This window comes from Abrus precatorius, unplaced genomic scaffold, assembly GCF_003935025.1.
Source record: "Abrus precatorius isolate BTA unplaced genomic scaffold, Abrus_2018 Scaffold9, whole genome shotgun sequence".
Taxonomy (NCBI): Eukaryota; Viridiplantae; Streptophyta; class Magnoliopsida; order Fabales; family Fabaceae; genus Abrus; species Abrus precatorius.
This window is the reverse complement of record NW_020874439.1, coordinates 17,317,529-17,332,172: the sequence shown is the minus strand read 5'-3', so window position 1 is coordinate 17,332,172 and position 14,644 is coordinate 17,317,529. Positions and strand designations below refer to the sequence as shown.

At 29.7% G+C, this 14,644-nt stretch overlaps 1 protein-coding gene across 1 annotated transcript in view; it reads right to left on the bottom strand.

Moving 5' to 3' along the window:
• LOC113850911 overlaps nt 1–14,644 on the bottom strand; it is a 105,847-nt gene that overhangs the window by 52,785 nt on the left and 38,418 nt on the right. The window contains exon 8 of the mRNA XM_027481429.1: nt 7,615–8,082. Coding sequence (XP_027337230.1) covers nt 7,615–8,082 — 468 coding nt within the window. The remainder of the gene's footprint in view (nt 1–7,614; nt 8,083–14,644) is intronic.

Here is a 14,644-nt window from a genome sequence, read left to right as displayed (position 1 = left end):
TTTTATATTTTAATTTAAAATAATATTTTCTATGCAACATATGTATTACAAGCACAACTATAATCTATTGAATTTAAATAATATTATTCTTACTATTTATTCACGTTCAAAGAAGATTTTGAAAAGATATAAATATAAAAAATTATTGTTAATTTTTATTTGTTAATTTTTTTTAGATAAAAAAGTATAATTTTCTTTAATATACACGTATATTTCTTTATTATAAAATTTTATTGTGACCATTTATCTTTTATTCAAATTCTTTCTTTTAAAATTTATATACATTATAAATATTTAATTTGTTAAAATAATTTTTTAAAAATTTATATTTTTGATAAAATACTTTCATATAGTATATGAGTTAAAAAATACTAGTATTAATATATATATATATATATATATATATATATATATAATTTTAATTAAATCTATTAATTTTCTTACAATTTTAAATTCAAAAGTTAAAAAAAAAATTTATGTATCCACTTTCTGTTGTTAGTATTGAACTTCTCTACTCTAACTCTATTCTCATTCTCAATGTCTATTTCATTAAAACCTAACAACTATGAAACGTTATTCATTAGAGTTAGTTGTCAATGCTGTCACAAGAGGTCACCAAGTGATCCCACACGAAGAGACAACTATTGTGCAGATTTATTTCGTTGTCGCTCTAACATTACTAATTGATCAAATCTCACACAAGATATGGTTATTACTGACAAATAACTTGTGTGTTTAGTTTCGTTTATTATTTTTAAAAATTTTAGTTTAGAAAATTATTATATTAAGATAAATTTAGCAGTTATGATATTTGAATATTTATTTTTTATCTATGTTTGTACCTTGTTCAGCAACTACATATTAAATTTTTGTATTATTATGCTACTTATGTGAAGTTATATAAACATATTTTTCTTTATAAATATTTTTTTCTTAAAAAAACGCAGGTAATGGGTACAAGATGGGTATACAAGTACCCAGAGGGTACGAGTACGAGAATTAATGTTCATACTCATGTGAGTATGGGACCGGGTACGGGTATTTTTTTAAAATGCAGGTATAAGTTGTATGGGGATGGATACTATAGTACTCTACCCATTGCCATCCCTATAGAAGAGTGATATAACTCTGCCTTTGGCCCATAGCTAGTTGCAAGCCCATGTAAGGGAGGAGGATTGTGTTCAGCCTTCGACAGCCAATATAAAACTTGTTGAAAGTTGTTGAAATTTTTTATATAGATTACACACAACGATATTGTGCTAGAGATAGGTCGTAATCCAAAGGTAACGTGTTGTATGCCTCAAGTACACTTGTTTTAAGAAGAGGGTAGAATATCTTATCATTTTTAAGAATGGAGTTTCAAGATCGCAAATCAATTTTTTCTTGGTGAGAAATTTAGATAAAAAAATTTGTAAGGATTGTAAAGTGATCTCAGAAGAGAGCCTTAGGACACAACATAGGGTTTTGGTCTTCGATGTTCATTTTAAGACTGGTAAACAGAGAATTGCCTAGTTAGTGTTCAAAGAATTGAGTGGTTGCTACTTAAAGGTGAGAAACGATTTGACTTTTAGAAGCAATTAGTAGAAGAGACTAGTTGGACACACAAGGTAGTGTTAATATCATTTGGAACAATATGGCTACAAATGTCAGGATAGTTGCCAAAAAAATTTTAGGTGAATCTAGAGGTTTTGGACCAAAAGATAAAGAATCATGGTAGTGGAATGAAAGTGTGCAAAAGAATATTAGAGAAAAGATGGTGTGTTTTAAAACTTTGCATACATATAATAATGCTTAAAGTTGGACAAAATATCAAAATGCAAGAAATGAGACAAGAAAAATAGTGAACCAAGCACATTCTAAGGCTTGTGTATTCTATCAAGATCTTGGGACAAATTATGGTAAAAGAAGGATTTATAAAATTGACAAAAGTATAGAAAGAAAATTCAGAGATTTAGATCAAATTAGATGTATTAAGAATGAAGAAGAAATTTTTTTGTTTCGGATCAAGACATCAAAGACAGATGAAAGAAATATTTATATAAACATTTTAATGATAGACAAGGAACAAATGAAAATATAGCAAGAGCATAAGTGCAAACAAATGATCTAAATTTGGCATATTCTCATAGGACTCGAGTTAGAGAAGTAAAAGAAACTCTTAAAAGGATGAAGAATGGTAAGGCAGTAGCCCCAATAATATCCCTATAAAATTTTGAAAAAGTTTGGGTAAACAAGGTGTGGATTGGCTCACTAAGCTCTTTAATAAGATTCTAGAATCTAAGAATATGTCAAATGAATAAAGAAAAAGTATTTTAGTTTCTATATACAAGAACAAGGATGATATTCAAAATTGTACAAACTATAGAAGAATTAAACTTATAAGTCACACTATAAAATCGTAGGAAAAAGTGATTGAACATAGAATACACGAAGAAACTAAAATTGCAGAAAATCAATTTAGTTTTATGCTACGAATATCTATAACAAAAGCTATATATCTTTTACGAAAGATGATGTAAAAATATTGTTATAAAGAAAATGACTTATACATGATTTTTATTTACTCGAAAAAGGCATATGATCGAGTACCAAAAGAAGTATTATGAAAGACTTTAGAAAAGAAAAAGATTTGTGTAACATATATTCGGACTATACAAGACATGTATGAGAGGGTAATTACATGTGTAAGAACTTTTAGAGGCGTATCTAACGACTTCCTAATTGGAATATGTTTACATCAAGACTCCTCTTTGAGCCCTTCTTGTTTAATCTAATCTTAAATGTGCTTAAGTGTGACATACAAAATATTATTCCTTAATGCATGCTTTTTGCAGATGATATAGTGTTAGTTGATAATTCGAAAAATAAGGTTAATGCTAAACTTGAGTTATAGAGGGAGACTTTAGAATCTAAGTGTTTATGCTTAAGTAGAAGTACAATAGAGTATATGCATTGTAGGTTTTATCAAAAAACAAAATGAAAATCATGCGTTGGAAGTTAAAATTGGAGATGATATTATATCACATGTTTCCAGTTTTAGGTACTTGGAATCGATTATACATAATGATAAGAAAATTAATGAAGATTTTGCTCACAGAAAACAAATTGGGTAGTTAAAGTAGAGAAAAACATCATAAGTTATTTGTGATCGTAAAATACCTATAAAGCTGAAGAAAAATTTCACTACCAGTTATCTTATATGGTAGTGAATACTGGACCGTAAAAGAACAACACAAAAAGAAAGTAAGAGTGACAGAAAAAAAAATGCTAAGATGGATGAGTTAACACATGAGAAATAACAAGATACGGAATAATAGTATAACGAATGTTAGAGTAACACCTATAGTGGAAAAGATGATTGACAATCATCTAAGGTGGTCAGTCATATGCAAAGAAGACCTCTTTAGAGGCACCAGTAAAGAGTGTAGATTGCATGACTCTTAATTCGAAAAAAAAGAGTCGAGAGAGACCCCAAAACAATCTTAGATGAAGTTATTAAAAGAGACCTTTTAATTAACTAAATTTATGAAAAATTGGTTTTCCACTGAGTTCAATGATGTCGTATGATTTATGTAACCAATCTCACCTAGTAAGATAAAACTTAGTTGTTGTTGTATAATAAAAGTATGACATAATATTGACTTTTATATTTATATATATATATATATATGTTGATGAGCATGAAGCATTAAAAATGGTAAATAACAATTAATGTAATTGTTAGTGTAACAATAGTTACAAATAAGAGTTAAGTGAAAGATTGTACCATACAATAGCACTGCATTGTTTGCTAATTTGTTATTAAATAAAAGTATAAATTAAAAATGTTCTAATGTACTTCCTACTATATGTTATTTGAAATTTAATTTCATCTTACTTTTTTATATGTTGTACTATTTGTACTTGATGATTGGTACAGACAAAGCTACTGATAGCACATCTACCATTCCCCTTTAGGGTAACAATGCATTTCAACTTAGCAAGACAATGGATCGACAATTGCATACTTACAAGCGTCATTACATTCTTATTAGACAAATATGGGTTCGGTGAACAAGCTCCAGTCATTCCCATCTCTATCACCGTGAGATATAACACCTCACCGCCTCCACATCTTGGCTTTGAGGCAATTCCACTTACAGAACAACTAATTCCTCCTCCATACCTACCCCTTAACCTATTCTTCCAGATGTCTCTTTGCTATTGTAGAATAATAAATTGTCATTTTATTACCTTATCTATCAGATTTAACTTATTTTTTCGTTAGATTTTTTATTTTACTTTTTGAATTGGCTAAATTTCTTTTGATTTTATTGTAAAAAGAAGCAACAATGCAACTTGATTAAAATGAATTATGAAGAAAAATTGTTGTAATAAGTAATGAATGAATTTTGTATCTTAATTTTAAATTTGGATTTTAAATATTGAAAAAAGATTTTAATTTTTAATTTAGATCGGATTTGGATTTTAAATTTTGAAATTTATATTTTATCTTTTTTTAAGATTTTAAGAACCAGCGTCAGACAACATACAATTAAGGATTTTGGAGGCAGGCTATATCTTTTAAATTCTATACTATATAAAAAGAGGTTTTAATTTCTATGGTAAAGAGACAGTAAACCTATCATCCTCTTTATACGCTAAAACCTTAAACCTTCTATCATAAGTTCATCTCCGTCTTTCATTCTCTGTTATAGAGTTATGCTTTTGTCCAGACAGATCAATCACGATAGTTTTTCTTTTTTTATTATTTTTACTTATGAATGTTGTGTTTAATTATCTTTATAATTATGTATAACTAAATACCTCTTGTTATGGAGTATGAGTGAATTCTTTTGATATAACTCCTTTTAAACTCATATTGACTTTATGCAATTGTTGTTAGTTGATAATTGAAATTATCTATTTGTTATTACATTCTTGAATTGATCACTAAAAAATTAATCTTAATTAACTAATTAATAAACAATCATATCATTAAAAGGTTAATAGAACTAAAAGGTAATTTGAGTTCAAGAGTTAAAAGAATCAATTTATTGCCTAGGCTCTCAATAAATTAATTGAATTTAACAAATCTAATATTTCTCAATATTCTTATTTATTTGTTGCTAAATATGATCATTAAGGTAATATATAAATAAGAAAACTATTATTATTGCATAATCATTGGATAATGGTAATAACTTATTAGATTATTGATAATTTCTCTAACACAATTGAATAGAATTTAATTGAGGAAGTATATAGGTAATTATAATGAAAAATCAAAGCCTCAAACTTTTATTGATATCAAATCAACTTTGTAATTTTTCTATTTTCATTTTAATTTTAGATTTTATTTTAATTCAAATATTCTTAGCATGTAATTTGCTTAATCTTGACCTTATTAAACACTAAATTTTCCTATCGAGCTTAATACATGTGAATAAGAAGTTAAGTCTTACTTGCCTGTTGAATATGTATATTACTTAGGTTCCTTTAAATACGATTTGATACATTCCTACACTGGTGTCATTATCTTATTAGATAACCATTTCCATCTCTATCAGCATGAGACATACTACCACACCACCTTCAAATCTACATGTATTAGGACCTTTGCCCCACATTTTTGCTTTGAGGCAATCCCACCTATAGGACAATTTATTCTTCCTCCAATACCAGCCCCTTAACCTATTCCCCCACTTGTTCCTCCATGTCTTGCTATTGTAGAGATTTCTACTTCTGATTGTCCTTACTAAATTGACCCAACTTCCCATAGATCTTTTAGTTCTTTCGCCTCTACTAGGCAAAAGAAACCAATTGATTAAGCTAGTCCTTGACCACTTCCTAAGTGTAGTCATGGGTTAGGTCTAGGCGCTAAAGGAAAGAAAGGTGAGATTTGATTTTTACTTATTGTATCTGACATCTTTTTTGGAAATTTATGAACTCTCGAACCATTATGGTTAGAACTGATGCATAGTCATAGGTTTTAATTTGTTGTTTATATTTATTTTGTTATTATGTACTACAATACAATTAGCTATCTTATATGGTAGTGAATATTAAGTCTTAAGAGAATAACACGAAAAAAAAAGTGAGAGCAGTAGAAATGAGAATGCTAAAGTAAATGAGTAGACACATGAAAAAAGAAAGAATAACAAATGATAATATATAAGAAAATATTAGAGTAATATAATGAAAAATATGATTAAAAATTATTTAAGGTGGTTTGGTCATGTGCAGAAAAGATTTTGAAAGGTGCCAATAAAAAAAGTGAATTGCATTATTCTTAGTCCAATAAAAAAGAGTCAAAAGAATTTTAAACAAAATTATTAAAAAAAATATTTAATTTATAATTGAGTTTAATGATATTAAAAAATCTATGTAGCTCACTTCGATATGAGATAAGACTTAGTTGTTATTGTATTTATTTTGATATTAAATTTTAAAATTTGCTTATAATGTACATTGTAAAATATATATATATGATACTTTTGTTATGTGGTATGTTAAATTAATTATAAATAAATTAATATTAACTATTTTAATAATAATTAAGTATATAATAAAAATGTTACACTTCAGTTTTTAAATAGTATTATTATTTTTCTAATTTAATTTATTACATTGAATTAATTAAATATACAATATTAGTAATGACAGTTATTAACCATTCATGCTTGCATAATTTATTTATGTATTTTAACTTATCACTAATGAAAGAGAATCTAATTTCAGCATTTAATTTTTCTTTCATTTTCTCCTTATTTTTTTATTTTATAAAATATTAACTTTTTATTTGTCTATTGAGACTCAATTTGAATTTTTTTCATAATACAGAACTAATTTTATTTGAATTTAAAACATTCAAAATTTTGAATGAGGATGAATTGTAAAAATATTAATTAGTCTTGAATTTATTTTTTTTAGTAAACATCTTAATATTAATGACTTTAATTTATTTTCAAAATTTAGAAAAAGCAAGTGCTAAGAAAAGAAACTAATACTTCAATAAAAGTATTAAATTATATATGAGAAATTGTCTAATTATTTATATTTTTTTGTAGAATTAATGATAATACTCATAACAATTATTACTGCTACAAGAAAGTTTTCAAATTTAAAATTACATAAATTGTATCCTATATTAAGAATCTTACAAGTAGATTCAATGATTAATTATATTATCTATTAAGAATAAAATATTAAAATTACTTATAATAAAACTTCCTTAATAATATTTTTTTTATATTTTTATCGAAAGATTTGAATCCATATCTTCATGAAATACGAAACTAATCTTCATAAAAATATGTTACACTAATTCCCTATAATAATTTTGCTTCAAGCACTCAAAATTCTAGAAACGGCATGCAATAAAATTTTTCTTTTAGAAACATGGTATTGTAAGAATGTATTTTCTTATTTGTTGGAATAAGTATCCGTTCATATATACAAAACACATGTATATGTTTAAAAATTATGTATAAATAAATTGTTTTCATAATTAAAATTTTATTAATTATTTATTAATTAAATTTAAATATACTCTAATAAAATAAACTCCCATGTATCTTGTAGGTTCATATCTAGCTTAATTTCAAAGCAAGCAAAATCTAACTTCAAATTTACCTGGAATACATCATGAAAAAAATCGAAATGTTGCTAGCCTCACTGAGTGCTACCCTCCAACTCCTTAATTTGTCTTTCTCCACCAACATTCTTTTAACAAATTCTTCAAAAGATTCTCCAAACATGCCTTTCTGATTTTGAACATCGGAAGGATCGACATCGTAAAACACAGGCACAACCGCTTGACTTTTGGTTCTGTGACACTCCATTATTTTCTCTAACGCTTCCAAACACCACATCGAATCAGCATAATATCTTGAGAAAACGATGATAAAAATTCTGGAAGCTTCGATTGCACGCAGCACTGAGGGTGGCATCAGATCTCCGCTTATAAGCTTGTCACGGTCGTTGAAAACAGAAACTCTAGCCTTCGTAAGAGCGTTATAGAGACGTGAAGCAAAAGATTCAGTGTCTTTGCCACAGAAATTGATGAACACATCGTGAGTCATGTTTGGATAAGGATTAGATCTGGATTCAGGTTCCATGTTTACAGAGGTGAAACTTAAGAAAGAGATGCCAAAGGAACTAAGGAGTGAGGATGAGACCGAAACATTTTAGTCAAAAGCTAGGAATTTCGATTCTTGCAATCGGAAAAATGAAGAATGGATGTGCACGTCAACTTTTACTGTTCATTATTTTTAATTATATTTTTTATTAATATTTTATTTTTAAAAAAATATATCAGTAGCTGAACTGCAAAAGAAGATTGGTTGCAGTGGATTCGAATATATAAAGTGGTTTTAAAAGGTAGAATAAGCACCGATCACTGTCCTGTCTTGTCTGTCGAAAATATCAAATTTGATGTTTGAATTCATTCAATGAATATATCATATAAGACGTATTTATGGTTATACATTTTCATTTAATGGATATTAAGAAGCACAATTTTTACAGAGGGCTCATTTTTTTTACTTTAAAATATAAGAAATATAGAATTTTTTGAAATATTATATGAATTTTTTTTTTATAGTTGTCAATGACGTTTTTATGTGTAAAAATTGTCAATAAAAAAAAAAACTTGCCCATAGTGAGATTTAAAACTAAATAAATAAATTTAGGGTATGAAAAATTACTATTGACAAGTTTATTAAAAATTGCTAACTAAAATTATTATTGGCAGTTTTTTAAGGTTAAAAAATAATAAAGTTTAAAAACTATTCATTTACAATTTTTGGATGATATAAAATAATTAAAAATTCTTAAAAGTCACTATTGACACTTTTTTAATGTATGTATTTATAAATATTAAGTTCTTTATTATTTGTAAATTATAAGTGAGGTGAAAAAAGAGTTTTAAACATAGGGTGAGTATGGAGATAAATATGAGTATGTTGCTATTGATATACTTTATTGTCAAGATTATTACAAACACTCGTAAATGTGTATTATTTAAGTGTAAAAAGTCACATTGAGTGTATATGAGAGAAAATATATCATTTGAAACACCGAAGTTAGCTTACTTAAAATATTGAATTTGAATTTCTAAAGATATATGAAAAGTATTATTTATAAATGTCTGATATCTATGTTTGGCAATTCCATGTAATATTATATTGCTCTAATAACAAAAAATGTTAATATTCTATAAATGTTTTAAATACATCAACAATATCATCCTTCAACCTTCACCATTATATTGTATGTTATTTTCAAAGAAACTGCAGTTAATATAGATGACAAAGCATATGTATGCACTGTACCAAACAGAGAGGTAGAATAGGAACAAAACACATTGAAAGAATCAAGAATGAGTCTAAAGGAGAATATGGAAGCGTTGACCTTAGTAAAATGAGGATGTGAATGATGATGATGGTGATGGTGATGGTAATGATGAAGAGGCCATTTGTCAAACACAATAGTTGAGTAACATCTGTAACGCCCCAAATTTTACAATATTAATTATTGTTATATATATATATATATGTGTATGTGTGTGTAAGTGTAAATGGATGTTAAAATTTTACATTAGATACGTAATGATGGTGTTTTGTGTGTAATGAGTATGAATACATGTACATATATGTATGTTGTGGATGTGTGTATATATATATATGTGTGTGTGTGTGTGTGTGTGTATGCATGACTGGATAGGGATGAAATGGGCTAAGTGCCTAAGCGCCTAAGTGCAGGGCGTGATATTGGGTTGTTCTCGCTGTAGCAAGAGGACCCTGGGAGGAAAGACCAAAATTGTCGCCTTCTCGCTGTAGCGAAAGACGTCTTGTTGTAGCGACAGTTTGGGAAGCATTTCTGGGTGTAGTCTCGCAGTAGCGAGATTCTGCAGAAATCAAGGTGCAATTTTATCTGATATTTTTGCTGCAGCGAGAGGACATGTCGTTGTAGCGAGAATGTCTCGCTGTAGCGAGAGTGTCGCGACCAGAGAAGGATTTAAAGGGGGTTAGGGTTCAGGGAGGGTTATTTCTCCCTCTCCCTTCGAAATCCCTTGGATTCTCTCATTCTCAAACCCTTTTTCACCAATTAAATTGCCTCCAAAGCCTTTCGTGAACTTAATTGAGGGTTGAATTCATGTGAAGAACGTTTGGAGGTGAGTTTTAATGGTTAGAGTTCCGTTTCTAATCCCTTTTTCTCTATTTCTGGGTTTCTTTGGGTTCTCATGGAGTTTCTCCATGTGTTTAGGATGAAATTCATGAGAGGGAAGCACTTCTTGGTGGTTTTAGCGTGTGGGTCTTCAATCCAAGGTAAGGGGGGACTCTATCCTACTCTTTTGTGCATGAATTGCTGATATTTTGCTAAATATTGTGTTGTGGCTGAGTTAGTGGGTAGGAAATTGCTGAGAAATGTAATGTGAGTCATGTGCTGTGATATGTGAACATTATGTGTGTTGATATGAAATTGTTGGATGTGGATTGTATGTAAATGTTGTGTGATAGAATGAGTATGGGCACTTGTGCCGTATATTTGAATGAATATTGTGAAAATGTGGGCCCAAGTACCGTGTAATATGAACGATAATTGTAGGCTGCGTGCTGTGTGCTGTGAAATGGAATGTGGGTTGTGTGCCGTGTGTAAGCATTATTACTGCATGCGTGAATAGAATATGTGTGAATGGGCGTGTTAGTGCCGTTGTAATGTACTGTGAATGGTTCAGCGATATACTGGGAGTGTGGAAGATAAGGACGATAGAAATACCTTAGGAAAGAGGGAGTGGTGGTGACACCGACTGCGGAACGGATGCACCACGGGCCACACACTCTCTTCCTGACTAGACCTCTGACGACAATCTTTGCTGAGCGACCCGTGACTGCCCACGTGGTATCCGTGAGGCGGGGGTAACCGACGACTATTCATAGTGTAAATCTGTGATCACAGTGCCGCAGTGAGTGTGGCTAGCGTGCATACGCATAGGTTTGTGTATTGTACCTATAAATGTGAAATACTGCCGATGTCGTGAGTGTATCGGTGTTGAATTGACATGAGCTGTGTGACCATGCTGCCTGTGATTGTGTTTGTTTAATATAGTGGAAATGTGCTAGAGGTGAGACTTTATGTTGACTGGGTGTTTTCGGGTAGTGTAGAGTACTCACCCTTACATTCATTTTTCAGGTAATCAAGACGATCAGCACTGGACTTTGTGAAGGGGTGGATGGAACTGCTATAAGACTTAGAATATTATTTTGAAAATAGTTGTATTTGAATAAGTTCTGTAGCAACTGTTTGATGAAATTGCAACCCCCTTTCTTTATTTTGAAATGTTAGACGAAACTTGGATTAGAAATGGAAATTTTATTATTTCAAAATTTTCTAAAAAATTATTATTTACTGAAATTAAATTTAAGGTGTTACAACATCTATTTGGGGAGTCACTATTCATGCGTTTGTTAGATCTTGATACTGTGCATGCATTTGAGTTTTTAGAATATACAAACTTAAGTGTGTGTTATTTTTAATTATGTTGCTGATCAATTAAATTTAGTTTTTAATTAATTTATGTTCGTGTTTACATTTGATAGGTCATTATGATGTAGATGGAGATTTGTATGTTTGTTAGGTGGGCAAGTGTACTTATTGAAAAATAATATAAAATTTTAAAATAAGTCCCAAAATTATCGTTCCATAAAGATTGGTCTCCAATTACTAAGAATTTTTTTATCTAATTGTTTGAACTTAACAAATGCATAATCAAATATCGGAATTAAAGATTTAAAACAAATATTACCATATCTCAAAGCAAGTATCACAACACACGCTTTAAAAACTTATAGAAGAAGAACCTAGAGCATAGGGGTTTACTCATTCAGTCCTTTATATTCTCTTTCTAATTAACTTTAGATTTGATTTCCTTGTGACTATCAATCATTTATACAATTGCTATCAATACCCAATGATCATGCAAAATTAATATTCTTTTCTCTAAATTAACATCCTCAGTGGTCATGCAAGACATTAATTAAAGAAAGCGTAAAGAACCTATGAACTTGTTAATCTAATAACGACTGGTAAAGAAAAATTGGTTTGGTGCAACTAATCATTTGTCTCATTTTATCCTACAGATCCATTAAGTAATTGAGATAGATTGCCTAAAGATGAAATTAATTATAGTTATATTACGAGTGGCCAATTCACACACACAATCAAGCACAGTAGGATAAACACTAATCACAAACGAAAATCAAACCTAGATTTAATCATCAAAATTTCATAAATTCATGAACAATGATTCCCATAGTCTGAGCTATGGATTTAGCTACTCATGTTGAAAAAGGAAACTAAAGCAATTGTAAACAAAGCCATAAGCAAAGATGAAAAACAAATTAGAAGAAAGATCTCGTTCTTCAAGTCCTATCGCTTGAAACTCCAAGTCCCATCAAGAATGTGCCAAAGATCCTGTGCAGAAGAGATGAAGTAGTCACATAGAAACTCAGAAGTAAAGTCTAAAAAGTGGATGCTCAATCGCTGCCCCAATTCCTTCTTTTATAGGGTTTTTAAGCCTCTAAATTATGTTGAAAGTGTGATTTACTTAGGTGAGCACGACTGTGCCAGATGAATGCATAACCGTGCTTATACTAGAAACATGGGCATGCTTATTCACATCACGTTCGTGCATGCTATCAAAGCATTGGCATGCTGATAAGAGAGGAATGAGTGTGCTTTTATCCTTAATGGCCTAATTCTCTTGAAATTGCACCTAAAATATCCATAAGTCATTTGAATCTTTACGCATGTTCATCTACAACAATTAACAGAGTGATTAGTGTAAAAATATATTCAAATTAATATAACTGCATATAAACATGCTAGAAAAGTATGTCAAAATACTGACTTATCAATGTTAGAAAGCAATTCAGTAATAGAAAAACTATTATACGAATAATTAAGTGTTACAGTATATCAAACAGAGTGGACTACAAAGTGATAGAATTAGAACTAAATATGTTTTATTATAAGTACTTGAAGTATGGAATAGATTGCAGATGGCTTCTTCGTGCTACTTTTAAAAAGAACAAGTCTATTAGGGAAATAAGAAAGTAGAACGGCCTGCACACATGTACAACGGGAAGGATTTCTTAGGATCATAGGAAATTAGATTCCAACACAATTACAGAATGTATAAAGTCAATGGTTGAGTCTGAACCTTCTTTTAAGATAAAACTCATAATTGGGTAAATTCAATCTTGGTATAACTACACGACAACATATCAAAAAGCATGAATGAGAAAACATAAGGTAATTGAAAAAGTTTATGGTCAATGGAAAGCCTCATTTGAAGCTTCGCCGCAATGGTGTGTAGTAATGTGTTACTGTGTTTGAGGTTCTGTTGTCCAGCTGGATGCTTTAGAGGCCTATCATGATGATAAGTTAATTCCCAATGTTAAAATATTTTGTCGAGTGTTATGGACTTTTGGTCAAACATTTAGATATTGCAAGTTATTTGTGCAAGTTAATGAGACACATTTATATGGAAAATACAAGGGAGTTTTATTGGTGGTCATTGCACAAGATGATAATAAAAATATATTGCCAATTGTTTTTAGTATTGTTAAGGGTAAGGCTGCGGATGCTTGATTTTTTTTTCATGATAATTTACGCAAATATATTGTCACTATTGTTAAGGTTAAGGCTGCAGATGCTTGATTTTTTTTTTTCATGATAATTTACGCAAACATATTGTCACCCAAGATGGTGTTGGCATAATTTCTTATCAACACGAGTCAATTAATGCAGAAATAAGAAGAAGCAATAGACATTAGGAACCCCTAAGAGCCTTTCACATGTATTATATTAAGCATATTGCGGCCAATTTTTTACAAAAATTCAAGGCTCGTTACTTGAATAAACTTGTCGTCCGCATGGGTATACTTCAAGACCTTGATATATTTTGAAAATAACAATTAAAATAATATGTGTATGCTTTTAAAACTACTAATATGCATTGTTATAAATTTTGTAAATTATTTAAGAACTAAACATGAATTTACTATTTATTATGAGCAATTACAAAAACTTGGAGAGGTTTACTCAAAATGGCTTAATGAAATTTCACAAGAGATATGAGTTTTAGCATTTGACCAAAGTCACCAGTTCGTTTGTGGTGATAAATAATATTCCTAACTTGGTTGAACTAAAGGTGGTGGCATACTCTAATGTTGCATGGGTAATTATCCATGAAAAAATCCTCAGGATGGGAAAGTGGTGGCTTTGAGTGGCCCCTCAAGGAAGTGTTGTGTTGGGGTGATGGTTGCTCCATCTATAGGGATAACCATAGCCAATTTGCTATATAGCATTTTCCAATATTTATCAAAAGGATAATAGTTGTCAACTAGCAATCCTTCTAATATATGCTGATATCAATGCTCCCATATTATCACCTAATCATTATAAATGAGTCTCAAGTTCTTTGGTTCTCTTAATCCCCGTAATATTTGTTTTGAACCTTTTCCAGACTTTCAAATGATTGAGGAATAGGTTACATATATCCAAATTGTCGCATGACATGATTAATAGTGTGTCACTCTATAACTTTGAAATAAATCAAAAGGCTCATAGTTAACCACACAAAACATTCTCTTCTCAT